Consider the following 27600-nt stretch of genomic DNA (forward strand, 5'->3'; position numbering starts at 1 on the left):
TCTTCTTGTTGCTCAGCTGGACGTGGGACGGCAGCCAATATAATAGCCATGCCCAGGTGGGGGTCCTGGTGGGGGGTCCGGAGGGGGTGGTGGGTGAGTAAGTGCAGGTCAGAAGTCGACCCAGCGCTCCGACGAGGGAGGGTCAGTGGCGGTCAGCGGCGCCCAGTCTGGGCCGGTGTTCAGGGCGCCTTCCCTCCCTGCGCATCCGCAGACGCCATTTCGTCTGCCCGGAAGCAAAATGGGCAAAAGGGGACAGCGTGGCCACGCCGAAGCTGGGACATTTGGGTGTGTTATTTTTGTTTCTGTTATCGAATCGGGGAGCTGGCCGTGGTCACTCCTGGTGTCCCCGCACGGTGGCCTGCAGGGAGAGCGGCCGGCACTGGCCCTGACGCACAACCCTCTGTGTGGGCCCCAGACCCGCCGTGTGCCAGAAACGCAGGCCTCGCTCACCAGCCGCCTTCGGCAGGAAGCCCACAGACGGGGAGGCCCTCGGTGCAGGGTCCCCCGGCGTCTCCGTGGTGAGCCCGTGTGTGTACTGTCCCCCCGCAGCCTCTGCAGTCCCTGTCCCTGGCCGACTCCAAGCTCAAGACCGAGGTCACCATCCTCATCAACGCGCTGGGCAGCAACACGTCCCTGACCGCGGTGGACATCAGCGGGAACGCCATGGGCGACCTGGGCGCCAGGATGCTGGCCAAGGCGCTGCAGATCAACACCAAGCTCAGGTGCGCGGGCGGGCGGGGCGGCGGCGGAAGGGCCCAGCAGTGAGAGCAGGTTGTGCCCGCAGCGGGGTGTGGGCCGGGCTCCCGGAGCTGCCGGTTCAGTCCGGCCAGAGCACTGGGCGGTGTCAGGAGGGCAGCCCTGCCCGAGAGGGGCCATGGCCTCCTGCTCACGCCGACCCAGGGGCGAGAACAGGCAGCGGCGTCTCGGCGCCTGGTGGCAGGGCCCTGTGAGCAGAGCCGGGAGGGCGGCGGCAGGTGCGACTTGGGCTGTCGAGCCCAGTGTCCTGTCCGCCCCTCCCCGGTCCTGTCCCCGTGGAGACGCGACACCAGGGTCGCACGGGGCCCACTGGTTCCGGGCGAGTTCACGCCGGGCACTGACCACTCTGTCCAGCGGTGTCCACGCACAGCATGGCCGTTCTTAAGGACCCGCCACATGGGGGCTGTGCAGCGTCCGTCCTTCAGGGAGACCAGGGTGCCACTGACCCGGCGCCTGGGGAGTGAGCAGGTGGCACAGCCCCCTGCAAGGGCTCTTCCCCCAGGTTCCCCAGCATGAGTCGGAGCCGCTGTCTGCACTGGAGCCCAAGGCCAGGTCTGCCCAGGGCCCCTGAGGTCAGTCTGCAGGTAGGGGGTTGTGACCTTGGGTACAGAAGCCCCTGCGGCTGGCGGGCCCGGGACCCCACAGACGAGCAGGAGCCCTGTCGGGTGTCCGGTGAGCCGACGTCCTCAGCCCCCTCCCTGTTCATGGTCTGAAGGGGCCGCAACACTCTCCTTCTGCGTCAGACTTTGCACCTCAGAGGTAACAGCGTCCTGTTAGAGAAACCGAGGTCTCCCCCGGGGCGAGTGCAGTTCCGCGATGCCGTCTGTGCCAGAGCAGGGCAGGGAGGGGACCAAGGAGACGGGGCGAGACCCCTCCAGGTTCGGCAGCGCCTCAGCGCCCGGAGCTCTGTGTGCTGGACGTGGGCCGTTCAGTGTCTCCGCTGCTGGTTTCAGCCTGAGACACAAACCCTGGGCTTCCGTGGGGAGAATGGCACGGAACCCGGGTTTAGACTCTGCCCGGCCGAGCCTGCTCGGTAGCTTCACCTGTGTGCTGCCCCACGCGATTTGCGCAGAAAACATCATCCTGGAGAAGTGCTCGTCCTTGCCAGTGTCACTCCGTCACACAGAGACACGGGGGTGGTGTGGCCCGCGAGACGTGGGACTTGAGCGGAAGACTCCTCCCGCCCACCCTGTGTCTGACCGTTGGTGTGATGGGCTTTCCACGCAGGACTGTGATATGGGACAAGAACAACATCACCGCACAAGGCTTTCAAGACATAGCTGTTGCTATGGAGAAGTAAGTGTTCCCGGGGACTCCTTTCTGGAAGAGCACGAGGTTCCGCCCCCGGCTGGGAGCCCCGTGGGGTGGTGGCGCAGCTGTTGGCTGGGACTTGGGGGGCTGGGTGGCCAAGTCGGTCTCCGCCCACCGCGTGGGGCTGGTGTGAGATCCCGTAGAGTGAGGGCCCGGCTTCCCCCGCCCCGGCTTCCCCTGCCCGCCCCGTGGTTTCGGCCTGTCCCCACTGGTGTTACTTTGTTGCCTGTTTTGACAGCTGTGCATCCAGTGGAAAAGCCACATTCCCGACAGCTGTGCCATTTTGTCAGGTGTCCTGTGGGGACCCCACGCCCGCCTGCAGTCTGGGGCCCAGGACGGCTGGCTGTTCAGAATTGTCTGCGTCGTTCTGGCAGCCGCCTGTTAGGATTTTAACGAAGCGCTGGCTTAAGCTGCTGGGAAGATGTTGGTAAACAAGCATGGCTTTCTCCCCCCCCAGGAACTACACCCTGCGGTTCATGCCCATCCCCATGTACGACGCGGCCCAAGCCCTGAAGACGAACCCCGAGAAGACGGAGGAGGCCTTGCAGAAGGTGCGGCGGGGGGCGGGCCGGCTTCGGCGGGCGCTCTCTGGCGCTGCGGCGCGTCCCTGCGTCTCGCCGTGCGAGCAGGGCCGTGCGTCCTATCCCCACTCGGCCTTCACATCAGCGTGTGCTCACGGGGCCACGGCAGGAGCCCCGCGGGATGGGGGAGGGGGTGGATAAGGCCGCAGCCTGCGGCCAGTTCAATTGGACGGAGTCACGGCCTCTCGGCATCCACTCACACCGGGCGGACGTCCCGCCGTCCTGCGGACAGGTGTGGACCCGAGGGTCCCCTGGCACAACCTCTGTGTCCTTCATGTCCCTCCTGCCTCGTCAGGAAGTCCACGCCGGCCCGAGATCTCCCCCTCTCTGTCCCCACCTCCATCTACAGATGTCTGTCTGTCTACCACTGTGCCGGCGGTCCCACAGCTGAGCAGGGGCTAGGCCGTCTTGGAGCAGGTGGGCCGCCGGAGGGCCCGTCTCAGGGTGGCCGAGACCCCCACGAGCTTCACCTCCAGGAGCCCCCGGGTTCGCACAGCTCAGACTGCAGGGCCGTCCTGCACGGCTCTGATAGGGGAGGGGAAAGGTAATGGCTGCGAAGTACACTTAGTGCCTCCGTTTTCTGTAGCCGAGGCCTCGCTCACGGTGAGCCATGCCCCCCGCTCCAGCCCCCTCCGGCCCTCTGTCCTCAGCCCCCAGGACGCGGGGTCTCTGTGCTGGGTCTGAATGGTGAACTGGGAAGGGAGTTCAGCCCGTCGTTCCAAAGACGTGAACATGTCCAGTGGGAATGTGTGTGTGTGGCGGGCGGGTCCTCCGGACACTCAGACATCACTCAGCCTTCAGAACAGAGCTTAGCGTGTTAGGTTCTCTAACCTCCCTCCAGGCTCGGTCAGGGCAGCACAGTCGGTGAGCCGGGGGGCCGACTGGAGGCGAGTGAACCTCCCGAGGGAACAGTCTCCTCCCAGAGCTGGCCGCGGCCAGGGTGTCCCAAGGCTAAGGGCACGGGGGCGGACGACAAAGGTCCAGGCAGGCTGGTGTGCACCCACCACACCGCCGGCGAGGGAACCTGGGGAGCAAAAACAGGGCACGTTGGCGTTAACGCCGCCTCGGAGAGGGAGGCGCTTCTGGGCATCAGCGAGAGGGAACGTGACATCACGTGGTCACGTGTCACTTCCGTGTGTTGTGTCTCTATAATGTCTTCACTCAGGGCCAGTGCGGAGTGACAGTTTGTTCCGCTTTGTGGGTCCCAGGCGTGGCACTAATTACAGCCTGCGTTTTAATTGCTCCTAACTGGCATTTAGTCGTCGTCAACTCTAACACAGGGAGGATGGAAACGGAGATGTGATCGTGCTGGAAGTCCCTAACCAGGGAGCCACAGTGACAAATGAGAAGCCAGGTGGTTAGTGGTGTTTGCAGAAAACACGGAAGTAACGGCGGAAAAGACGACCCAGGGGTCCACCCCACGCCGGTCTTTGGAGGGCGCCTGCCTGGGTGCCCGTCCTCGTTCAGTTGTAGCCATTGCATGTGGTTCTTTTTTTTTTTTTTTTTAAAGACTTTATGTTTAGAAAGAGGAGAAGGGAGGGAGAAAAAGAGGGAGAGAAAGTATAGATGTGTGGCTGCCTCTCATGCGCCCCCTACTGGGAGCCTGGCCTGCAACCCAGGCATGTGCCCTGACTGGACATCAAACCGGGCGACCCTTTGCTTCACAGTCCGGTGCTCTATCCACTGAGTCACACCGGCCAGGGCTGGTTCTTACGTGCCTCGCCTCAGCCTCATTTGAACTTTCTATAGGGGATTGTTGTAGTGTGAAATGCACATTGTTGAGCGACTCCAAGGTTCCTCATTTTCCGTGGGATGTTTCTATTTTCGGTAGTTCTGCTAAATCAGCCCTGTTGGTGACAGAGTGTGAGAACCTGGTACATTCATGAAACCAGCATGTCTAGGAGTTGGGCCAGCCGGCATTGGTTCCAGGTGTCACACCTGTCTCCTCACTTTTTTCTGAGCGTGGCTGGCCTCTGTCCCCACCTCAGAGCCCCAGGGAGTCGCGTCCGTGCCCCTGGGGGTGTCCGTGTAACTGGGGAACTGTTTGGTGGTTGAATGTTGACGCGGCAGGAAGCACCGGGGTTGTGCAGAGGGTGGTGGGCGGTCACCCAGGGGGCTTGAGCCCTGCAGGTGATTAAATACTCACTGAGCTTCGTCAGCTCCCGAGTCACCCAAAAATGACTCCGGCTGCCTGCACGTCATGTTTCTCTCTAAAGACGCCAGCGGTGCCTCCCAGCGATGGCCAGGCTCCTGCCTCATTAGACTTTGGGGGTCAGGGCACGGGGGCTGGGGTGCGTGAAGTGGTGCTGGGGTGTTGGGGTCCGCAGGCGAGCCCAGCGTGGTCTTGAGCGCCGTGTGCTTCTCTGCAGATAGAGAATTACCTGCTGCGGAACCACGAGACCAGGAAGTACCTGCAGGAGCAGGCCTACCGCCTCCAGCAGGGCATCGTCAGCAGCACCACGCAGCAGGTGAGCGGCCGCCGCCCCCCACCCTTCTGCACCCGTCTCGGCCCCTCCTGCACCTGTCTCAGCCGGGCAACCACAGGGCAGAAGACGCAGGCCCAGTCCACGCCTTTGGTTGGGGGTGGGCCTCGTGCCTTTCAGCAGAGGGTCAGGGTGGGGTGTTGTGGATCGAGGCACGAGAAGCAGGAGTTCAGGACGGCAGAAGGTAGACCCTGAGGATCACCACACGGCCGCCGCGCAGATGGTCTGTTTCCAGGCCCTTGGGCTTCGGAGCACAAAGCAAGGTCCCAAATTCTTCTGAGTAGCGAGGAGTTAGTTGATGCTAATTAAGACTTCAGCGCTGAAGAGGAACTCAGGTGCTTTTCTCTTTTCTGTACTCAATGTGAGGGAGGAGAAGAGCCTCATAACAATTTAAAAAGTGTGGAATATTGTCCCCTAAAAATACCAGTCAAACTCAAGGGTTATAAGGTATTTGAGGAAAACTCGCAGCATGTGTCAAAGGAAGAGCGGAGCAGACCGCAGCGCTGAGCCCAGCTGATTCTCGACAGGGACTCGGACGGCCCTGCGGGTGGGGGTCCTTGCAGAGCTGGGGGTGGGGGTCAGCGCCGGAACCGTGGCAGAGCCTTAGGCGCCCCGACCGGCTCACGGGAAGGTTTTATTTTTGTAGGGGGTGGGGGGAAGGGGAGGAAACCTTTAACATGCACTAAAAAGGCAGATGGGAGCTGAGACGTTCCCAGTGACCGACAGCCCTCTCATGGGGACGGAAAAATTTAAAAAGAGAAATAATAGAAAAAGTTGGAAAAGCGTGAAAATAATAGAAAACAGGAGTCCTGGGTTGACGCCACCTACTAAAGTCGATCAGAATGAACGGGCAAACGACCCTCCGCCAGACTCTTCTCGGCCAGACCCGAGAATAAGGAAAAAAATCTGAAAGCGTTCCAGAGAGAATAAACAGGAACCTTATTGGGGAGCTGGGACCGGTCCTTGGCCCAGGTCCCAGCTGCTAGAAGCAAACGAGGAAATTAGTGTCGTTCAGAGGGTGACCTGTTCTGGACCAAGAATTCTATACCCAGCTCTCTTAGCAGGGAACCTGAAGGCAGAGTGAAACTATCTTTGGATGTGAACCCAGAAATTCCATCCCCACTTCCCATATGAAGTCTTTTGAGGAATCTCTTTTGCATAACAGAGAAAATAAGGAAGTATACAACGAGGCACACATGAGAAGCTATAGCAAAAAAATAAAATCATAAAAAGTTATAAAAACTGGGAGTAGCTTTTAAAAATGGTTACTCTGGGACAATCGGCAAGATTAAAAGACATGGAATTAAATTTTTTTCTCTGCGGACCCCATAATCATAACTCTGTAGCTGCATTTTAGTGGGTTTAAAATTTTAATACCAACTTAGGTATTAAGTTGGTATTAAACTTTTCCTTTTCCCAAAAAAGGGAAAGTCGAATTATTGTTACCACAAAAATTGTTGTTACAGGAAATTAAAATCAGGCATTGGAAAGGGAGAAAGTTGAGTGGTGGTATACCCGTGTGCTACATTTTTAGCTCTTATTTTCTATCATTTAAAATGAAAAATACGGAAATAAGACCAGTGTTTAAATTCAAGATGGAAGCCAGGAGAACTGAAAAAGCAGCAGGTGCTCCGAGCGGGCTCTCACCAGGCGGAGAGGGACTGACCGGCAGGATTGGTGCCATCCTGTGAGACCACGTGTGTGGCCCGCACGTTTCCTGCCTCGTGCAGGCGCGGCTGTACGTTTTGTGGGTGCTTCATATCAAGAGAGGATGAAGGGAGGGCGCCCGAGATAAAAGCCTCATGGGGAGCATTCGCAGTAGGTGGAATTTCTCGGGTGACTGTGGGCACAGACGTTCGAGAGAGGAGGGTGGCTCTGGCAGCCGGGCGGCTCGGTGGCTTTTGTCCCCTTCCTCTTTCCAGCATCGTCTGAATACGCCGTGGTCCACAGGTGTTATTTGTGGAAAAATAAAGCGATGCACGTTGAGACAAATAATTACGAATATTCATGACGTGATGGAGTCTTGGGAAAGTAGCATTATTTTGCCATTACCAGAGCCTCGTTTCCTGCAAGGGACTGATCTCGGCTCTGAGTGCTTGGCGGCTTCTCGTCACTGCCCAGTTCCCACGTTGCACGTTGCAAGTGTGGAGACCACGGCAGCCAGACCCTGACCATCTGCCACGGGTTCCCTGAGCAGGCGTCTCAGCGAACAGTGTGCTTCCGACTTCTTCCTCATTCACAGAGGGAAATCGGCTGCAGCTGTTTCTTAAGATTTATTTAGACAGAAGGAAAGGGAGGGAGAAAGAGAGGGAGAGAAACATCAGTGTGTGGTTGCCTCACGCAACCCCTACTGGGGACCTGGCCTGCAACCCAGGCATGCATGCGCCCTGATGGGAACTAAACCGGCGACCCTCTGGTCCGCAGGCCGGCACTCAGTCCACTGGGCCAGACCAGCCAGGGTTACTCGCCGCCTTTTCTAAGCCACAGAGGGGACCGGAATTCTGTCGGTTTTCCTGGGGTTAATGTTGCCCGAGGCTTTTTCTGCGAACAGATGGATCAATAATGGGCCGTGGGCTGCCCTCTCAGAAATTCCAGGGGGAGGAAGTTTCCTTCTCATTCATTCTGTGTTTCCTTCCACCCGAACCCCGGCTGGGCTCCCCGGGACGCTGGCTGTCACCTCCACACGTGGGCAGATGATTGACAGGATATGTGTGAAGGTCCAGGACCACCTCAACTCCCTGCGCAACTGCGTGGGGGACGCCGTCCAGGAGGACGTGCGGGCGGCGGATCGGCTGATGCGGGACGCGAAGAACTCCAAGACGGTGAGTCTCCGCGCGGGCTGCGTGGGCGTCTCCTGTGACGAAAAGCTGTGTACACTTCAGTCTTGGAAACTAGTCCCGACTTTCTTTTCCTTTCTACCGACGTCCAAGGTTACTACTCACAAAGGGCAGAGTGGGGTGGACCCCCCTTGGCCTCGCTCCCTACAAGGGACATGTAATCATGTCCCTCGCAGCACAGAGAGGGACGTGAGTACAGTGGCCACCTTCGGGGGCCGAGTCACCCGGGGGCAGTTGCGGTTTAAAATGGTAACAGCTCCCTCACGTTCTTCCACCACCGCTGATCGAGGGGCACTCTCCCCATCACCTGAAAGAAGCCTCTCGCACGGCAGAATTCGTCCCCGCAGTGCGACCTGGTTCTGTTGGAGTCACACACTCGTTGGCGACTCTTCTGAGTAGGAGGGACCCTGGGGCTCAGTCAGGTGGACACGAGCTGCACTGAAGGTCCTGCCCTGGTGGTTCCCACGCTGGGCCTCCGTGTCCTGGTCTGTTCAGAGAGCCTTCGATCAGGACAGGTCACGGCCGACTGTCACGTACGACGGGGGTTCTTCTGTTTTCTCACAGTTGCTGCCAAACCTGTACCACGTTGGCAGCACGTCCTGGGCCGGAGCCGGTGGCCTGCTGTCCAGCCCCATTCAGGAGACGCTGGAGTCCATGGCCGGAGAGGTGACGAGGGTGGTCGACGAGCAGCTGAAGGTTCGTGGTCTCTGCGATCTGGGGAAACGATGCCGTCACGACTTTGCTGCGTGGGGTAGCGTTCCGTGCTGTGGCCGCCTGCACTTCATGGGTTTGTGTGTGTGTGTGCATGTGTGCTCACCTGTACACACCTGCACGGGTGGTCCAAATGGAACACTGTCTTTTCCGGCTTCATTGATAAGTTTTGGAGTAACTTCTTCTAAAACAAGGTCAGGAAAACCTGTCAGGCGCCATTTTGGTCTCCATGGTGAACCTCTAAGTGAACACAGGCAGGAGGGTCGCCCCTGGTGGGAGAACGATCGGTTTCTAGCAAGAGGCACGAGGAGAGGCTGCTCTGGGAAACCGTCTTTTGCCGTTGTGATGGAGGGAGTGGGCAGGGGACGGGTGCAATGACAGTCCTCACGAGTGGCGGCTGGGAGCCTGGGGGCACAAGGGTGAAGCCACAGGCGCCCGGAGTGGCCGAGACGTGTCTGTTGGCTCCTGCCTGAGACCAGTCTCTGAATTCAAGGGTGGGTGGGGGGCGGCCTGAGCACGGCTTTCCCTTAAGGGGACTTCGGGTAACACTGCTCGTCGAGGGATTCCTCTCTCGGGACGTCTTCACCGTTCCCAATCTCCCTGTTCCAGGACGCCTTAGAGAGCCCTGTGTCAATTCTGGAATCGCCTGATTCCCTCTGAGAACCTGGCCGTGCGGCTCGGTGATGACTTTGCAGCAGGCTGAGCGCTCTGCAAACTACACCAATGGGGGAGAAGGCGTTGTGGGCCATTAGGGGTCAGAGCCCCCGTCTCCCTGTGCATATGTCACAGAGAGACCGTGCGCCGTTTTCATCTGACGTGACCACGGCTGTTTTGAGCCCGAGCCGAGCAGACACAGCCGTGGGGGAAGGGCGGCCTGGCCGGTCGGTTCCACCAGGTCGCCTGTCGGCCAACAGCACGGGTCTCGCCTCCTCGGGGAGGGCGGGGTGTGTCGGGGGATGCTCCTTACCCAGGGTCGTCCCTGTCCCTCGTTTACTTCTGACTGTGAAAAACGGAAGTTCTCTGTCAAACATGGTAACGATATTACCGAGTGTATTTAAAGAAGTAAAAGTCCCTTGAAGTCCCAGAGGCAGTGCCATCCCGAGCTCCTGGTGCTTCCCAGCGTCCTGTGTCCACACGTGACTCGGCCGTGCTGTTCGGCACAGCCCCAGTGTGCCCCGCCCCCAGCCCCAGTGTGCCCCGCCCCAGCCGCAATGTGCCCCGCCCCCAGCCCCAGTGTGCCCCGCCCCAGCCCAGCCCAAACAGCACCTGTGTTCACTTTTATCTGGACTTTCAACTGGAATTGCCTGCTTTGCCACCCCCACACCGACTTTCAGTATATTAACCTTTTACTCTTTGTCTCGTGGGTTAAGAAAAACCTCCATTTGTAGTTTGGATTTCTTTATTCTTTTTTTTAAAGGCTTTATTTATTTATATTTAGAGAGAGAAGAAGGGAAAGAGAGAGGGAAAGAAACATTGGTATGCGGTTGCCTCTTGCACGCCCCCTACTGGGGACCCAGCCTGCAACCCAGGCATGTGCACTGACTGGGAATCGAACCAGTGACCCTTTGGTTGCAGGCTGTTGCCCTGAGCCGCACCAGCCAGGGCAGATTAACTTTATAAACATAAATTTTTATCACTTAGAAAAATGGGCCCAAAGGCCCGGATTCATGTCCTGGGTTTGCCACTGCCAGCTGGCTCCAAGCAAGTGGCCTCGCTCGGTGGCCGGAGCTGCTTTGCGCGGGGTGGGCTTGATCTCAAGACGATCGGGGTCTTCCCAGCTTTCCTGTTGGGTCGTCCTGTGTGATGACCAGCAGTGGGCACTTTGAGTGTTGCCTAAGAATAATTTTAAATAGCTCTTTGAACCATCTTTTAAAAAAAATATTATTTCAGGAAAGAAAAAGAAATGGCCAGAGGAGCCAGCCTTCTTAGCAAACTTCCTGAGGAGAAAGCAGTTGGTTTGGAAAAATTCTTTCTCTGAGAGGAGGTGGTGTCTTCTCCGGAGCGGCCTGGTTTAGGGATTTAAAAACAACAGCCCTCTCCTGGTTTTTCCTCTTCTCGGTACTAACACATCTGTTCCTGGGGCAATAAATGAAGAAGGGAGATTTGAACGTTTTGACATAAAAGACACATTCATTTTTTTCCCTTCTGGACTTAAAATTTAAGAGCGCTTACGTTGGCCTCGGAGATTCCTGCTTTCACTCGGGGCCTAAACGGTAAAACAGTTCCCCGGTCAGTTTCGGATTCGCTGCAGGCTGCAGGCTGGAGGCTGGACTTGGCACGTGGTAACCCAGCTTGGCCGGAAGGGTTCTCCCAGTGTCCTGACCTTCCTGCCCGTCCTGTGTCCCGAGCAAAAGGAAGAACAGTGTTAGAGCTTCGGTTTGGACGTGGAATTTGCTTGAATGTGGGAGTGTGGTTGCCGTGTGAATGGTATCAGTCCAATGCACTTGATCATTAGGTGGAACAATGACAATAACGCCTAATTTGTGCTATAAAGCTAAAAAAAATACAAGCCAAACGCCAGACGTGGCCACTGACATCAGTGAGGAGTGAGCGGAAGCAGGTGGTCCCCCCAGTTTTACTCTGGAGAAGGTCAATGTCAGACCTGCGTCATTTGGTCTGATGTTGACCAGACCTGTGCTCCCTGAAATGTAACTCGATTAGATGAAACCTGAGGTTCAGTGTCTCGGTCGCCCTGGTCACGTGTGAAGCGCTCGATGGCCTGGTGTGGCCAGGGGGTGGCGCCGACGGTCCCGTCATCTCCGTCCTGAGGGGCAGTGCCGCCCAGGATGTGACGTCTGCCTGTAGGGTTTCCAGCGTGAACACTGAAGCAGGGGCTCCAAGCCAGGGGTCGAACCGCATGCTGGGGGGCAGGCGCTAAGGAGTGTGGTGGGTCGTTTCGGGTTGTCCCAGCAGCTCCAGGGGCAGGTGGCCATGACCCTGACGTTCTGCGAGGCCAGGCTCGGTAATGGGGGCTTTGGGGGACTTCCCCGTGGCTGCCTCCCACCTGTCCTCCTGCTTCCCTCGCCCTCCTCATACACCGTGGCGGTGGGGACCCTGTGCTGTGCCTGTGAACATGTGAGCGGACAGACTACCACGCCCATCTGTCCATGATGCTGCTGCTGCTGCGTCAGTCTCGTCTGCGCTGTGGCTGTGACGGAACATGCCCGGCGTTCAGCCTGGGGTCCCGGCCCGAGGAGCAGCACCTCTGAGGCAGATCAGCACTGATGTCTGTGGTGGACACGACTGTTATGTCTGCTGGACATTGCGCCGAGCACCTTACACGTGACGGTCACCTCGTCCTCAGCAGTCCCCCGAGGCAGGAGCTTCCTGACTTGCCACTTTACAGACGAGGAAAGGAAAAGAGAGATGAGGGACGGGGCCCAAAGTCACCGGGCGAGGGTTCAGTTTTAGGTCAGACACACAGGTGGCTGCCCCTTCCCCAGTCACCAACCCCCTCAGCTTACCCGCTTCAGCTGTGAACGGTCATCTCACCGTCCTCACGGAGGCCGGAGGACAGGCCGTGCCGAGACGTCTGTCGGACTCTCGGGGGGTGTGTGTGTGTGTGTGTGTGTGTGTGTGTGTGTGTGTGTGTGCTGGTTGCTGCTGTTGATGTTTGGTTCGTGAAGTGCTCCGTCTGTGTTTTGTCACTCACGTCCTTGCTGTCATTAGGACAGGGGTAACTGTGCCTGACTCTGAAGTTTTTCTTGAAGAGAGGAAAACTGGCCATCGTCTGTACTTTTCTGTCACCGACGGCTCGACAGATCGGATGGGTCCCCCGATTTGCGGTTCCTGTGGTTTGCAGAACCACACGAGCGTTCGGATCTGGCCTGCTGTTCAGGGAACGTGTGCTCATGGACGGAGAGAACCGTGTGGGGGGAGCCGGGTGCCAGGGCTGCTCGGTGTCTTCCTGAGTCTCCTCTCGATGCCTCAGTGCCGAGCGTGTGGGGCCCCCCTCGTGGGGCAGATGCCACGTGACTAAAAGGGGTTGAGGCCCCAAAAGCCCGACCATCCACTGTCACTGGTCCCCTGTGCAGCTCTGAGGCCTTGGCCGCGTTCCTGGGCTCCAAGGGTGTGTCCTCCGTGACCGCGCCCATGTGGGTGGCGGTGCCCCCGCGGTCCCCCTCGCCCCTCACTCTGCTGCATTGCAGGTGCTGCTGGAGTCCATGGTGGACGCTGCCGAGAGCCTGTGCCCCCACGTGCTGAAGAAGGCCCGCCTCCGGCAGGACCTGCTGCAGGCCAGCGCCGAGAAGATCTCCATCCCCCGCACCTTCGTGAAGAACGTCCTTCTGGAGCAGTCCGGGGTGGACATCCTCAACAAGATCAGGTGGGTGCGGGTGCGCACGGCCTGTGGCCCCGCACGGTGCGGGCGGCGTGTCCCGTGGCAGAAACTGCACGGTGCTGCCTTCACCGGCATTTCCAGGCAAGACGGCTCGTCTTGGGCCGTGCCCGAAGAGCGTGCAACTCTGTGCTCTTCTCACACGTCCTGTTTGTCAGAGTGGGACACGCGTTTGGGGTCCCGCTTTTTCCTGCTGCTGAAGCTTGTCTTCCGTTGTCATAAAGTGCCCACAGAGGCCTGAGCTCTGTCTGTTCTCACCCTTCAAACCACTGGGGCTCATGAACGCACCGCCTGTGAGGGCGGAGCAGCCCCTGGGACATCACCGCACGGTCCTGCTGGGCTCTGTCTGCGGCTCGGCGACGCTGCCAGCTCACCAATGGTGCCCTGGACCCTGTGTGTCGGCTTCTGCTTCAGATCGGCTGCCAACTTGTCTGGACTTTTACACCCAGACTCTGGGGTGGTCACCAGCCTTTCAGGGAAGCTCAGCTAACTCTCTTTCTGATTCTTACTTGGGGAATCACAGGACGAGATGCCCCCACTTCAGGAATGTCCCAAGTTTCCCATTTTAGCCATTCCCGGGTCTTATCTGAAAAGTCTCCACATGTGCAAACACATAAGGATGTTGCTAAATGACAGCCTGCAAGAAAAATGAGAGTGAAAACCTAAATAAGCCCTGAATTACGTGCTCACAGCCCAGACATCCGCAGCCTGCCAGCCGGAGTGTGGAACCGTGCGGGGGGGGGGGTCTGCAGTCTCTGCGCAGCCGCGAGTCTGGGACGCAGCTGGCCCGTGTCTCAACTGCACTCGAACAACAATGGGAAAAAAAATAAAGAAATAGTTAGAAATAAGATTGTAGCCCCTCTGAGCTGAGTCCTAAGACAGTCGAAGGGACTTGAGAGATGTAGAAAACACCGTGTGTTGACAAGGCCCCGCAGGCCGGCGAGTGATGGGCTGCGGCCCTTCCTGCTGTGAGTGCATTTCCACCACCTGTAGTTTCGAGACTCGCACCGACGCCTCGTCAGCACTAAGGGAAATGCGCCGAGCGCCATTCTCTCCTGACGGCGGATCGAACCGCTGCAGTTCACAACCTGGGGGCTTCACTGGGGCACCTGGTGCTGTCGGGGGGTCGTGTCCCTGGGAAGGGGCCAGTCCTGAAAGGTGAGCAGCCGGCACAAGTCCTGACGCCAGTGAGTCAGTTCGAGTCACCAGCTCCCTCCCAGGCGTCTTGTCACACGTGACCCTGAGTGCCGGCAGGGTGCACACGTGACACACACATGTGCACACACAAACATGCTCATGCACGTGCTCATGCGTGTGCACAGGCGCACATGCCAGTTCGGTTGTTTCCTTGGAAGTCGTGCAGACGGGACGTCCGGCGGCATCCGGAGCAGAGCGACAGAGCCGGCCGGGACCTGGCAGAGGCTCACTGAGGACTCCTTTCTGGTGCCGCCCCTCACATCAGAGACGAGGGAAGTGGAAGGGAAGGGGAACTGGCAGACTCTGCGGTTTCTTGAGGAAGTCAAATCTGCAAATGTGCCCGTGCGGCGTCCAAGGCGGCACTGGTGAAACCAGACTCTCGGCCCCTCTCTGTCTGAGTCGGGGGCCCCGTCATGTGTGTTTCTAGTGGGAGACCCGGCGAGGCGACCCCCGTGGAATATCAAAGTATCAGATACACCGAATAGCTACCGAGGGGGCAGCTATTCGGGGGCAGAAATTAAAGCGAGGTCCTCCACCTGCAGCCCAGGAGGGTTTTCAGCACAGGCATCAAGGAGTCGGGTGTCTCCACGGTGCGTGAGACACCTTCCCAGGCGGGGGGACCTCTGTGCAGAGTGGCGCCTTCGGTTTAGGAAGGTTTTTCCTGTTACACAAACAGCCTTTCAAGTTCAGTTTTACAATGAAATAACACCATTGTGGAAAGCCCTTCCCTGCTCTAAAAACCCGCCTTCCCAAGCAAGACCGGGAGGCGATGCCGGGCTGCGGGTGAAGTGTCTCCGGCACAAGGGCCCTTCCACGCACCTCTGTGCATTTTTGCTGTGGTTCGGACTGAAGGCACACCGGGAATTTGGACCCTGGGGGACAGAAGACAGCCACAGTGCTCCCTGTCACGCCAGCTCTCTGACTGAAGCCTCAGCGGCCACGTTATTTATTAGTGAAAACTGCCAGCCACTGTCCGGTGTCTGGGCAACCTTTTTTTTTCAAAAAAATAAAAATAAAAAGTTTGTTTAATCTTCTCCCAAGGATTTAGCTTTACTGAATTTAGAGAGAGGAAGAGAAAGAGAGAGAGAGAGACATCGATGTGAAAGAGAAACATCGATCGGTCGCCTCCTGTGTGCACCCCGACCAGGGATCAAACCTGGGGCGATGCTCCAACCAGACGAGACACCCGCCCAGGGCTATCTGGGCAGCTTCTTCAAGTCAGGACAAGAGACACTGAAACAGCATCTTGGTGACATTTGCCCATAAAGGACAGGACAGCCGTGCGTGTGTAACTGTGCTTGAAGTGAGATGATGAGTCGGGGTGGACGCAGCGTGTCGGCCGCCAGGGGCTCCGTAGGAGGGTCTCTAGCGAGCAGGCCCCGCGCCCGGAGCAGAAAGCGAGGCCTCGCCACCAGACCGGACCTGCCCCGCCGGCCGCTGCCTGGTTTGTTTTCGTTTCTGTCAATGGGCAGATTGTTCTCGACCACACAGGCCATGCGGTTCCCATTACGTTGGTCTTTTTCCAGATGTTTCCACTTCTGCCGCTGAGCCGTGAGCTTTGGGAGGGCAGAGGCCGGGTGAATGGGTAAAGGCAGCCTGTGGCCTGTGTGTTTAGGCGGCATTTGGAAGCCCTCGTCCCTGTTCACACATCCCCGTGTCCCGCCCGCTGACCTCACCCACGTGGCGCCCGGCGCGGCTGACACCTCCCTGCTGCCCCAGCTAAAATGCCTCCCCACCCTGTGGGTTTCTCCGCAGTGAGGTGAAGCTGACCGCTGCCTCCTTCCTGTCCGACCGAATCGTGGACGAAATTCTGGACGCACTTTCGCACAGCAACCACAGACTGGTGAGTGCCGCGCCCGCCTCTGCGGGGACGCGGGGAGCCGCCGGCTACCGGGCGGGTGGGCGGGCGGCTCTTCTCCACGCTCTGCGCTGTGGCAGCTTCTGGGGTGAAGACCCCAGCTCCCTGCTTCTGCTTCCATGTCCCTTCGAGGGAGCGTCTCAGCCACTCCGCAGGGGGACTCGGAGAGCAGAAGCGGCGGCATTGAGAAATCCTTTCAGTGCACAACACTGACCAGCAGCATGGGGCGGGGATGGCCGGGAGACCTAAGAATACGATTTGCTTATTTTTTATGTTTTTATCTCTGTCATCTATTTTACTTTACGTCCTTTTTATTGAATCGATGGGGGACACTGGTTAACACAGTCGCACGGGTAGGTCTTGGGGACACGGGCTCTCAGTGTGGCCTTGTGCTCGGTGCTGTGTGCCCCCCACCCCAGTCCCGTCTCTGTCCAGTGCCATCTCTCCCCCCATCCCCTGCTCCCCCTCCCCCCGAAATGAAGATTGTTTTCAGTTCCAGTGAAGTTGTCCGGGCTCGTTTTGTTGGTTTCTGATGTGGTCGTTTGAGGGTGGACTGTCCTGGAAAGCAGGCAGGGAGGGGAAATGTTTGGAGACCACAGGAAACTCGGGAGGGAGGCGGCCTCATCCAGGGGCTGCAGGGCGGCCCCACGGGGAGGACCCGCTTCTTCCTCCGGAGACTGGTTCTTCCCCGAGGCAGGGCCTGCTGGGGGAGGGGTCAGGCCCTAGGACCCGAGAGAGCTGCGTGTCTCGCACGCCAGTGAGGTGGTGCGGTAGAAATCTCCCCAGGGGGTTACGGCCTTTCTCCAGAGAAAAATGTCGGGTGGACGTTGACCTGTTCGGTGAGGCTGGAGGACATCAGCACGAGGGGACAGTGAGAGCTTTGTCCCCATGAGGCACACTGTACGAGTGTTTTGAAAAAAAATTCATTTCAGGAACATACACATGGCTGTCGTCTAAAATCCAGAAGGTAGGCTGGGCCTCTTCAGTGCTCTGCTCAGATCCGCCACGGGCTGCAGCTGACCCACGGTGGACGGCGATGACCCTCCATGACAGGGTTAGCTCAGTGAGCAGGGGGGCCGTGGAGAAACCCATACAGCAATTCGACACGGCCGCCCTATGCACAGGCAGGCTGTGCTTGTGATTTTAAAATTTTTACTGTATTTCACCAACCTATTAGTATGTAGCAAGGTGGAAGTATAAAAAACTGGTTTATTAACAACACATTTGAGCAAAATGAATTTCCAGTTCGTGCCACAGCAAAGAGCTATTTCACTGCCTGGAGCTCCCAATTCACGCTTGTTTTTTAAAAATAAGCAGAAACAGAATCAGTGGTGCAGCCTTTATAGAAAAGTTTCTTGGGAAGCATAGCGCCCCAGGACCGCCCCAAAGGGCCCCTGGACGGTCCAGGGGCCCGGGCCTCGGATCTGGTGACCGCATGTGGGGGGTCACATGGAAAGGACTCCCTCATTGTCCTTCTCGAAGAGTTTAACTACTCAGAAAGTACTGTTTCTTTTATTTGTGTTATATAAAGAAAGTGGCTTTTCTGCACAAAGAGGTGGGAGTGCCTCCGGGCAGATAGACCCTGTGAGTGGTTTTGCGGCAGGAAGTTGAGTTTCGTCTCGCCAGCTTCAGGGGAAGGGGCCCAGCGCCTCTGCGGGAAAACCTGTGCCTGCGTTGCGCATGTTGCGTCCACGTGGCGAAGATGGTGTTTTTCAAAAGACACAGTCTTGAAAGACGTCCTTTAAAGAAAGGAGATTTTGTCTTTTCTGGTTAGAACACGCTGCCCCCCAAAGAAAGACATCGAGAGGGGGGAGTGAGTTAATCCGGTGGGAGCGTGTTAAGGGCGGTCATTGACCACGTTCACCGTCGGACGCCCTCCTTGCCGGGAGCCCAGCCGCCCTTCGGTCCCATGTCCTTGGTTAATTTGCACTGTGTCGCCTCCCAGACCGAGCACTTCGCCCGGCGGGGCAGGACCCTCCCTGCGGCCGAGGCCCCGGACGTGGAGCTGGCTGACGAGAAGCCCGCCAGGCGCCCGGTGCCCGCGGTGGAGGAGCTCACGGAGCTGGAGCGTCTGGAAGACCTGGACACCTGCATGGTAAGGCTGCGGGTCCTTCCCAAGTGTCCCCCGTGTGCACAGACCCAAGAAAACGCCCCCCAGGACGATGCTGTTGTTCTGCAGGGGCCGTAAGTGAAGCTGTGGACCTGAAGGCCGCTGCCCCACTTTTTCTTTGTAATTTTGGGAAACTATTTTAAAAGAGAATCTCTACCCGCCCTCAATCCCAAAGGAAAACCGAACGTTTCAGTGAATGTGCCCTGAAGCTGGCCCGCAACACAGGCACGTGCCCTGACCAGGAATCGAACTGGTGACCCCTTGGTTCGCAGGCCAGTGCTCAATCCACTGAGCCACACCAGCCAGGCCTCTGTTTACATTTTGAGGCAGTAGAAGTCGGACACTGTTGTCATAGAGTAATTATTACGACAGCTCCGAGGGAATAATTCACACAGACTTTCCTTTCCCACGTGGAATTAGGAGCCCCCGACACGCGGAGCCGGGGTGCTGCTTTGGGAGATGCTGCTATTTCATTATAACCTAAAGTGTTTGTTTACAGCCCAAATTCCTGGCTCCCTCTCCCCTGGGCATTCCAAGGTAACTTAAACGTCTTCTTACGCACTCAGTCCGCTTTCTGCGAGGTCCGACCTGCCGGGCGCTCTTCTGGGTCCACGAATAGTAACATCCTGGGAGCGATTAGGTGTATGAACAGCTTCCGTTTCACAGGGGAGGGAGCTGAGGCCTAGGGAACTTCAGTGGCTCATCCAGGGCGCCCGGGTCACCTGCGTGCAGGTGGCTGGGAGCTGAGCCTGCTGGAAGCAATGCGTGGCTGCCCTGCTGGTTTATGTGCTACAACCGAGTGAGGTTCTGAGTTCGATTTCTTTCATTAGGCTTCGTGCTCTGTGTAAAATGTCTCCTTACCACCAGCAGATAAAATCAACATAGAAACAGAATCACGCGTGAAGGGTGTCCAGCTGCCCAACCGCCCTGCAAGCCTGTGCCGTCTTTGAGGGCCATCGGGGACACCCGTGTCAAAACTGTGACACGTTCTGCTCTTTGCAGTTGTTTGAAACGGGTCTGCCCACTGCCGGCCTCCCGGTGTGCAGTTTGTTTGGTGACAGTGATTAATTAGCTTCCCAGAGGCATCTTATCACTTCCGCACACGTGCCCGTGTGTGGCACCGGAACGTGCGTGTGTCGGGAGCCGGCATCGTCTGTACGCCGAGTGCGGCCAGCCCTGCGGGTGCTGGAGGACACGGGTCTCGTTCCACTGATTAGTGTCCCTAAGTAGTTTCATTTGTCACTCGGTAGGGTTTAAAAAATCGCCCAAGTTCAGGGTTCAGTGAGTGTGGCAAGTGGGTGAGGACACAGCCTGCGCCCCTCACATAACTGCGGGCTCACTGCTTGCGATGATTCGTTGCCTTGTCTCAACGAGCGTCAGAGCAGTTTTAAATCGCACACAGTCGCTCAGGGACGCAGCCCGTGGACTCGCTGCTGTTTCCTGGGAAGGGATCTCGAGAGGCTCGGGCTTTCACAGAACACACCTCGGGAGGCCTTTCTCCGACGACAAAAGTCATGACAGTGACTCTCCCTGAGGGTCCTAACGATGACTCTCCCTGAACAAAGTCAGCTGCAGATCTCGATGTAAAACAATTTTTTAAAAAGATTTTGTGGATTTATTTTTAAGAGAGAAGTGAAGGGAAGGTGAAAGAGAGGGAGAGAAACATCAGCATGTGGTTGCCTCTCATGCGCCCCCTACTGGTGGCCCGGCCCACAACCCAGGCATGTGCCCTGACTGGGAATTGAACCAGCAACCCTTCGGTTTGCAGGCCTGCGCTCAGTCTACTGAGCCACACCTGCCAGGGCTCAATGTAAAAATTTTGAGATTTTAAAAATACAGGTTAAAATTCAGCAAGCCTTCATTTGTCTTGACCAAATGCTATTTTGAAGCCAAGCACCTACCTCATTCTCATGTCCCAACAGTTATTAATTGAACTCATCTCTCAGTAGTAATCCCATGTTCAGACTGTTCAGTCCTGATCTCATTTGAAATTAGTTGGCAACGGAGAATTTCCTATAAAGTGATGCTGTGAACTGATAATTAAGGAGTCTACGTGACAAACATGCTTGCATGTATCATACTATCCTGACACCTCTTATTTATTATATTTTTGGTCAATTTGAAAATGTCGAGAATGACTAGTTGGGGGAGAAAGCGTGAGGAGTCTCTGATAAGTCCGTTGGGCAGAGAGGCGGACGCCTCCGGGAGAGACCAGGGCCCACGAGGGAGTTTCTGTCCGTTCAACACGAGGCGGAAAGTGAGGACAATGGAGAAAGTCTTCATGGGAGCGAGTGCATCTGAGTCGAAGGACAGTCTTTGCACTTGACCTTGGGGCCTGACCTCCCCGTGGGGCATTGAAGATGCCATTGTAGCGACAGCTTCTCTTGTTAAGAACGTCCTTGAGGTCCAGTCGTGTTTGACCCCGGGGTCAGCCCCTCCTCCCTCGTGGCGGGTTCCGGAACCCCGGCCCGTGTCCGGCTCTGCAGGGGCCCCAGGTCCAGACAAGGAGACGGAACCCGGCTGCCCTGTCCTCACGATGGTGCTCACCTCGTCTGTCACCAGTGCTCCCATCACAACCAGCCTGTGACGCGCCGGGCGGCCACCAGTTGGCACCATCCCCGGTTCCATGCAGAGCACCTTGGATTCCTCATCTGGTTCACTCTCCACAATGTATTTCACTAACCAGGAGGCCAGATCTGGCTCGACAAAGGCACTGGCCAGAGTCCCACAGCCCTGACCAGAAGCGGCAGGTCCAGGGTTTGAGCTCAGTCCTTGGAAGCCGAGCCGTGCACGCGTGATGAGCTGGAGAGATGGGGTGACCTCCCCTCACTCACTGTCTGTCCCCAGTCCCAGCGGGGGACATCAGTCAGCTCACTGTGCAGGCTTCGAGGAGCCAACCAGGGGTCCTCCCTCCTCTGGGAAGTGGAGTCGACAGTGGCCATGGTCGTCCTTCCACGGATCCATGTTTTTGTTCGCGGGTCCTTCTAGAAATTGAGCCACCAGAAGCGTCCTCGCCTGAACTTCCATATTCGTGGGCTGGGCCGTGGGGAGAGGGCCCATCTGGTCGGTTAGCCTTTGGGAAAGGGAGGGGGTCTGACCTACAGGACTGACCCAGAGCCGGGCCGCCCAGACTTGCCTCTGCCTTTACCGAGGTTTTGTATGTTAAAGGGGCAGAGATCCGTATTTCACACGACTCAGGAATGTTTGAAAATACGTGGTGAACATTTTCTCCTTTCGTGCAGCAAGGCTATTTCTGATCTAATGTAGTGGATCACAGAATGAGGTCTGTTTGAGGATTCCCTGAAAGAGCATGAAGTTAGACACCAGAGACCGAGACTTTGGGGGCGTTGCTGACGGGAGCCGGTCACAGTGATGGAGACTCGGTGGCGGTGGTGCTGTGGGGGGAGGGCCTGTGCTCTGAACGGACCCGTCGTTCACGCTCCCAGACCCAGGAGCCGAACACGTTTTCAGAACAAGAAGGAGACGCCTGGACGATGGTTAGTGACGACCAAACTGGCTGAACGAACCTGAGAGTTCGTGTGACGGTCAGGCTCCCACCGAGGTACAGGGCGCACCAGGCAGACAGGTGGCCGCCGCAGGGTCAGCCTCGCATCCTTTCCCGAGGCTTGGGTGACGGAGCGGGTTCAAAGCTGCCTCGCCCGAAAGTGCAGCGGGGTCACGAATGACGGAAAAGACCCTGGCGGGGACCAGCCCAGCCCAGGACCGCCGCCCCCCTGGGGCTGGCCGACATGCATGCAGGGTTCTGTCTGCCACGCGCCTTGGGAGCTCACGCTGTCTCCGTCCCCCAGACGGGGTCGGTCAAGGGCGTTTTGCACACACTTAGCAGAAGAGGTGACGTGTCTGAGAGGTTCTGCCGTTTCGAGCTGCGATCGTGCTTCGGCTCATAAAAGCCCTGCGCTCTCCCAGTTCTGGCCCCCGTCCTGCCCCCTCCCTCGGCTCCCGAGGCCTCCTCTGTGGCTGCTCTGTGTGCTTGCGAGTGCTGCCCTCCCCCCACCCCTGCCCCTGTTCTTGTAACGCTGTTGCTGTTTCCTCTTCCATTCACACTGTTTCCCTTTCTTTCCGCTGCATGGAGGCCCTCTGCTGCACAAGTGTAAGTACTCAGCGGCTCTGCTGTTTCCGGCCGCCCGGGTCTGCGCTCCGCTGTGGGTTGGCTTCTGCGCTGCCTGGCTGCGTCCCCGGGTGCTGCCCCGTCGCCCCCGCCCGTAGGTCCCCCCCCCGTCCCCTCCCCCCCCCCCGGACGGAATGGGCAGAGATGTGCCCACAGCACTGGGTTTCTCGAGACGGTTCAGCCAGGAGACAGGCCGTGAGTGTCAAGCGCCCCAGCCGCGCACCAGAAGGCAGCGGTGCTGATGGGAGGGGTGGGGACGTTGGGAGGGGGGCGGTCCTCACTGCATCCTGGGGGGAAAGAGTACGAGGACCTCAGCTTGCAGTTCTGCTTGTTTTCCAGAGGGGGACCCAGCTCACCCCACCCCCCCATTTCCCCTCGAGTTAGGTTTACATGTCACAGGGACCCAGGAATGAGCCAGTCGGACTGCACAAGCCCGTGTTATGGAAGGAAACATTCTCAGGAAAGGAAGGAAAGGTGGAGAGAAGAAAGGCTCGTCCTTTTCTCTCCGTGGCCGTCCTTAAACCCCGTGGAAGGAAGAGACCGGGAGGCAGGCAGTGGGTGACGAGAGAGCCACATCGCAGGGCCGTGACCTCACCGCGGGCACACCTGCGCCACCCACGCGTGTGTGAAGACCCCGTGAGAGGGAGAACGCCGATGAGCGCGTGCCCTCCCAGCGTTCGCCTGCTGCGCCCATTTACACAAACACTGGTCCAGCATCAGGGCAGCTGGACGTCGCCAAAACCCAACGCTGGCGTCTGCGGGCAGCTGGCGTGGTAGGAGGCATGTGACCCCTTGCGTCTGCGTCCGCCCCAGGCACTGCTCCTGGGGCGGCTTGAACGGCCGCCACCACCATCTCCGTGACTCGAATTTGTGTGGCTGACGTTGGTGGCCCCCTCCGTCTCTGACCTGAGTGAGACTGTGCGGAGGGGGACGCGGGGGCCCCGCTCAGGCCCAGCAGCCGACATGACACCCTCGCTGGAGAAGGGCCCTCCTGACGTTTTGGCCGTAGTTCAGGTTCTGGCCCCATGTGTCAGGGGCCTGGCAGGGCCCAGGCCGGGTCTCCGAGCAGCGAGAGCAGGCACACGCACTGCCGAGTCCTCACTGTCGGAGCCCGCAGCGGAAAGGTGAAAATCGGGGTGGCCAACACGGGAACCAGACCCCGCAATCGGCCTCGGTGGCCAAGGCGAGAGTCCGCCGCCAACGCCGATGTGGCTGCTCTAACGCAGAGTGAATAATTGTGTTTCCGGTTTTTAGGAACTGACTTTACAGTCTTTGGTCTTTGGCTTTATATGCATTTGGACACCCTCCTGGGTGGCACGGAGTGAACCCTGGGTCAGGAGGATGGGGCGGCTGGGGGTGGGTCGGGAGAAACACTGGCCAAGGTGTTCGAGAGTGTCAGAGACACGTGGGCCCCGTCCCCTCCGTCAGGATGTCCCAGGACGTCCCCCGTCATCCCAGGAGGCGAAACAGCAGGTTCTGGATGCTCCTGAAGTCTGAGGGGCACGTTTTGAGTGAACACCTGAGTCAGTGCCTTTTGTGTTTTGTTGCTAGATGACCCCTAAGTCCAAGAGGAAGACCATCCACAGCCGGATGCTGCGGCCGGTTTCCAGGGCCTTCGGTGAGTGTCCGGCTGCCCCCCCTCCCCGGACCTCACACCTGCCAGGGGCTCTGGACCAGCCCCTGCTGGTCCAGCCGGGTGGCCTGCAGGTGGCCGTTTGCTCTTCCGTGAGGGACTCCGGTCACTGCAGGACCTTTGGTCTGTCTCTGTGCAGTGAGCGTGGTCCCCGGCTCTGCTTCCTCGTAGAAATGGAGTTCGACCTGGACAAGGCGCTGGAGGAAGTGCCGATTCACGTCGAAGACCCGCCCTTCCCGGCCGGCCAGCCGGAGAAGCGGAGCTCGGGCTTCATCTCGGAGCTGCCATCCGAGGAGGGCAGGAAGCTGGAACACTTCACCAAGCTGAGGCCCAGGCGGCACAAGAAGCAGCAGCCCACCCAGGCCGCGGTAGGTGGGGGGCCGGGGGGGCGGTGGGGGGGCTGCTCAGGAGGCTGAACCCTGTGCCTGCGACGTTCCTGCGGAGCAGCCCCACTGGGTGCTCTGCGGGTTTGGAGCCGACAGCACCGCGGTTTCCGCCTCTTCAGGGCGGGGCTGTCCTCGGAAGTCTCTGGAAAAACACCTGTCACGCAGCTGAGACAGACAGGCCACCTCTGTGCAATTCGACAGCATCCGAGTGTAAAAAACACTGAAAATTATGAGCAACAAATTTGGTTGTGGTCAAGCATCGTTGGCGGTGGGCTTTGGAGCGGGTGCCTGACCCTCATGCCGACCTGCTCTGGTCCCTGTGCTGTTGGTGGCCCAGACCTGAGCCGGGGGGGTCACTGGGACCCCCACCTGCTCCACTGCAGGGGGGACGGGAGTGTTTGTGCTGGGACCACATTGTCCCTGCGTGTCTCTGGTTCACGAGTCTTCGCCCCTTTAGTCGGGCTTCTGGGAACAGTTCGTCTGACCCATTGTCTGTCTGCCTTCCCATCCCTGCTTCAAACTCTTCGTTCAGAGCTGCCCGGCCCGGCCACTCCCGACCTGGTCCTGTGGGCACGTGGCACCTCCGCTGGTGTCACCGGACGAGAAAGCTCGTCCTCCCTGAGCGGCGACTCCGTGGCCTCGGAGTGGGCCACTTTTACCCCGCCCACCCCTGCCGGGCCTTCAGTGAGGTTCCTGGGTGGTGCCATCTGACCCGCAGCCCCCACCCTGGGTGACGGCCCTGCCCTCTGCCCAACTCCAGACTCACCCGCCCCTGCACTGGCGTGTCCCGAGCGCCTGGGCCAGCAGCTTCCAACCCGGGACGGACTTTCCCTGTAGAACTGTTTCCCCTTGTAGCTCGCGCCCCGGCCCCGAGGTTAGTGCACTGACAGACATTGGAGGAGTAGCTTCCCCTGTGCTTCTTAAGTGAGAGAGAGCGCGTTTCAGATGGGCGAAGATTCTAGAAGGTCACCGAGTAAGCAGTTCCTCTGTGGCCCATTCCGCGTGGAGGGTCATTCGTGGTCTCATTCATACGTGAAATGAGGCAGAGGCTGGGGAAAGAGGATGGGGTGTACTTTTCTTTACACGTTTAAAAATAAGGGAGAAGGGAGGGGAGGAAGGCGGAGTCCAGTGGGGGAGACACTGGTGTTTCCCGGCCAGCCCGGCCGTGTCCTGGGCGGCGAGTCCAGCCGTGCGTCTGCACAGGCTCGGCTCTTCCCGAGCCCGGAGCGCCGGGCCCTGGGGTTCACAGTGAGAGCCCCCTGCCCCAGGGGGTCCCCGCATTTGCGGTTCTCAAAGTGCTCCCCCCAGAGCGGTTCTGAGAGGTGACCCCCGCTGGGACCCTCAAACCTCTGTGCAGCCAAGGAGGAGGAGGTCGAACCGTCTTCGTCCTTGGTCTTTGGTAGCTGTGACCATGTGGTGTCCCCGTGATCTGTCTGCTGGTTTGAGCAGATGCAGTGCCCCCAGGTCCACCCTCGCTGACCTTGTCCTTGGCCAGGCCACGCTGGGGACTGCGTTTACTCTCAGCAGGTCTGACGTTCTCGTTCGAATTTTGTCAGCTCTGCGCATCAGTGAGAGGGGCCTGTCATTTCTCTCTTTCTCGTGTCCAGACGGTCCATCCAGTTTGGGTTTCAAAATGACACCCCCTTCATGACGCTGGCAGGGAAGCTCCCTCCTTTCTGAGTCTCGGGGGTCAAAGAAGGATCTCTGGGCCTCTCGTTGCCATAAGGCAGCACTGGCTCACCTTCACGTCTGTGGAGTGACCGCTGTGATGACCACACGACCCAGGGCCCTGGCGGGGGGGCCCAGAGGGTGCAGGTTCGATCCCCGGGCAGGCACGTACGGGAGGCGACCGATCCGTGGATGTTTCTCTCCGTGTCTCTCCCTTACCCTCTCTCTGAAATCAATAAACACATCCTCGGGGGAGGATTAAAAAAGCAAAGCAAAGAAACAGTTGTCTCTTCACAGCCTGTTGCCTGTTGGGTCTGAGCTGTTTCTGAGGCACCAGCAGCCGGGACCCACCCCGGCCTTTGTCCCTCCCACGTCCCCCGTTCAGTCCTTCTGCCCTCGTCACACGCAGACACGCGACTCCTGTCCCATCTCTCAGTCTGTGGGCCCCGCCCCCGCCTGGCGGTGCCTTGAACCTGGCACCCGGTGCTCCCAGGTCACCCGCCTCTCGTCAGCGCGGCGCCTATCTGGTTTGCAGGTCTGTGCCACCGCGACCGTGGCCGCGGCCCAGGACGGCGAGCAGAACGGCCTCATGGGGCGAGTGGACGAAGGGGTCGATGAATTCTTCACCAAGAAGGTGACCAAAATGTGAGTTCAGAGTCGGCACTCGTAATGTGTTTTCATTCACACGTAACTTATGAACTTGACAGTTAAACCGTGTGCATGAAGCGCCTTTACTTTGCCCGTGGGTACGTTTCTGCAATGGGACTCGCTACTCCGGTGGTTTGCAGAACGGGGTCTCCAGGTCAGCAGCCTCACTACCAGCTGGGCCCGTGTTAGAGCGGCGAGTTCCCAGCCTTGGCCCCGACCTGGTGGCCGAGAAAGTCAGCAGGGAGAGCCGGGAGTGAGGACCGTGGTGCTGGTCTGGAAGGGACCCTCGGTCAAGGCAGACCCATGCCCAAAACACGCTTAACCTGGGTTTGTGTCTGAGGTTTTCTCCCCTTGGCGATACCACCGTCTGGAAGGAATCGAAACCGCCCGACGAGCCGTGGGAGGCAGGCGGGTGCCCGGAGGGGGAACCACCGGTCCCTGCGGATGAGGGGCCGAGCGGGAGTGCCATCTACCACATGCACTGAGCTACGGGGCCCAGTTGTTTGTCCCCGACCTTGAAGGGCAGCTCACTGCCTTTGGGAAAACTCTGGGCACCAACTGAAACGTCATTCACTCCCCGAGGCCCTCCCGTGGCTGCTCCCTGCTCCCGGTTCATTGCTGTTCCCCTGCAGCCGACTGGACACTTTTCGAGCCCCGTGCGTGTCTGAGGGCGCACGGTCCTTGGAGACTTGGGTTGGGTTTTTTTTTTCCCAGCTCGGGGAAAGGATGAGCAGATTCTCAAGCAATACCACCTGAAATGGCCAAGTGTAGGGGTGGGGGGCCCCCCTGTACTGATTTGCTTCCAGGTCTTACTGTCCCTGCGGAAGGCCACTCCCTCTGAGCCAGACCAGGTCCTGGTTTCCGTAGTAACCCCAGGGTCTGCGACGCGGCCTGTGAGACACGGTCGGCCCTCGGTCCCCGCGGAGTGTCCTGTAAGCTGCCGGTACCCCTGCCGC

General features: G+C 58.5%; 1 protein-coding gene across 3 annotated transcripts in view; it reads left to right on the forward strand.

The window, feature by feature from the left end:
• CARMIL1 (capping protein regulator and myosin 1 linker 1) overlaps positions 1-27600 on the forward strand; it is a 144277-nt gene that overhangs the window by 101709 nt on the left and 14968 nt on the right. For all 3 annotated transcript variants that reach the window (XM_037153028.2, XM_037153029.2, XM_053656008.1), the window contains exons 21-32: positions 550-722; positions 1984-2052; positions 2525-2618; positions 5018-5116; positions 7825-7953; positions 8533-8664; positions 12828-13003; positions 15968-16055; positions 18016-18165; positions 23861-23927; positions 24114-24310; positions 26532-26641. In XM_037153028.2, coding sequence (XP_037008923.2) covers positions 550-722; positions 1984-2052; positions 2525-2618; positions 5018-5116; positions 7825-7953; positions 8533-8664; positions 12828-13003; positions 15968-16055; positions 18016-18165; positions 23861-23927; positions 24114-24310; positions 26532-26641 — 1484 coding nt within the window. The remainder of the gene's footprint in view (positions 1-549; positions 723-1983; positions 2053-2524; positions 2619-5017; positions 5117-7824; positions 7954-8532; positions 8665-12827; positions 13004-15967; positions 16056-18015; positions 18166-23860; positions 23928-24113; positions 24311-26531; positions 26642-27600) is intronic.

Source organism: Artibeus jamaicensis, unplaced genomic scaffold (genome assembly GCF_021234435.1).
Source record: "Artibeus jamaicensis isolate MK-2021 breed Jamaican fruit bat unplaced genomic scaffold, CSHL_Jam_final scaffold_1689, whole genome shotgun sequence".
NCBI classification, from domain to species: domain Eukaryota; kingdom Metazoa; phylum Chordata; class Mammalia; order Chiroptera; family Phyllostomidae; genus Artibeus; species Artibeus jamaicensis.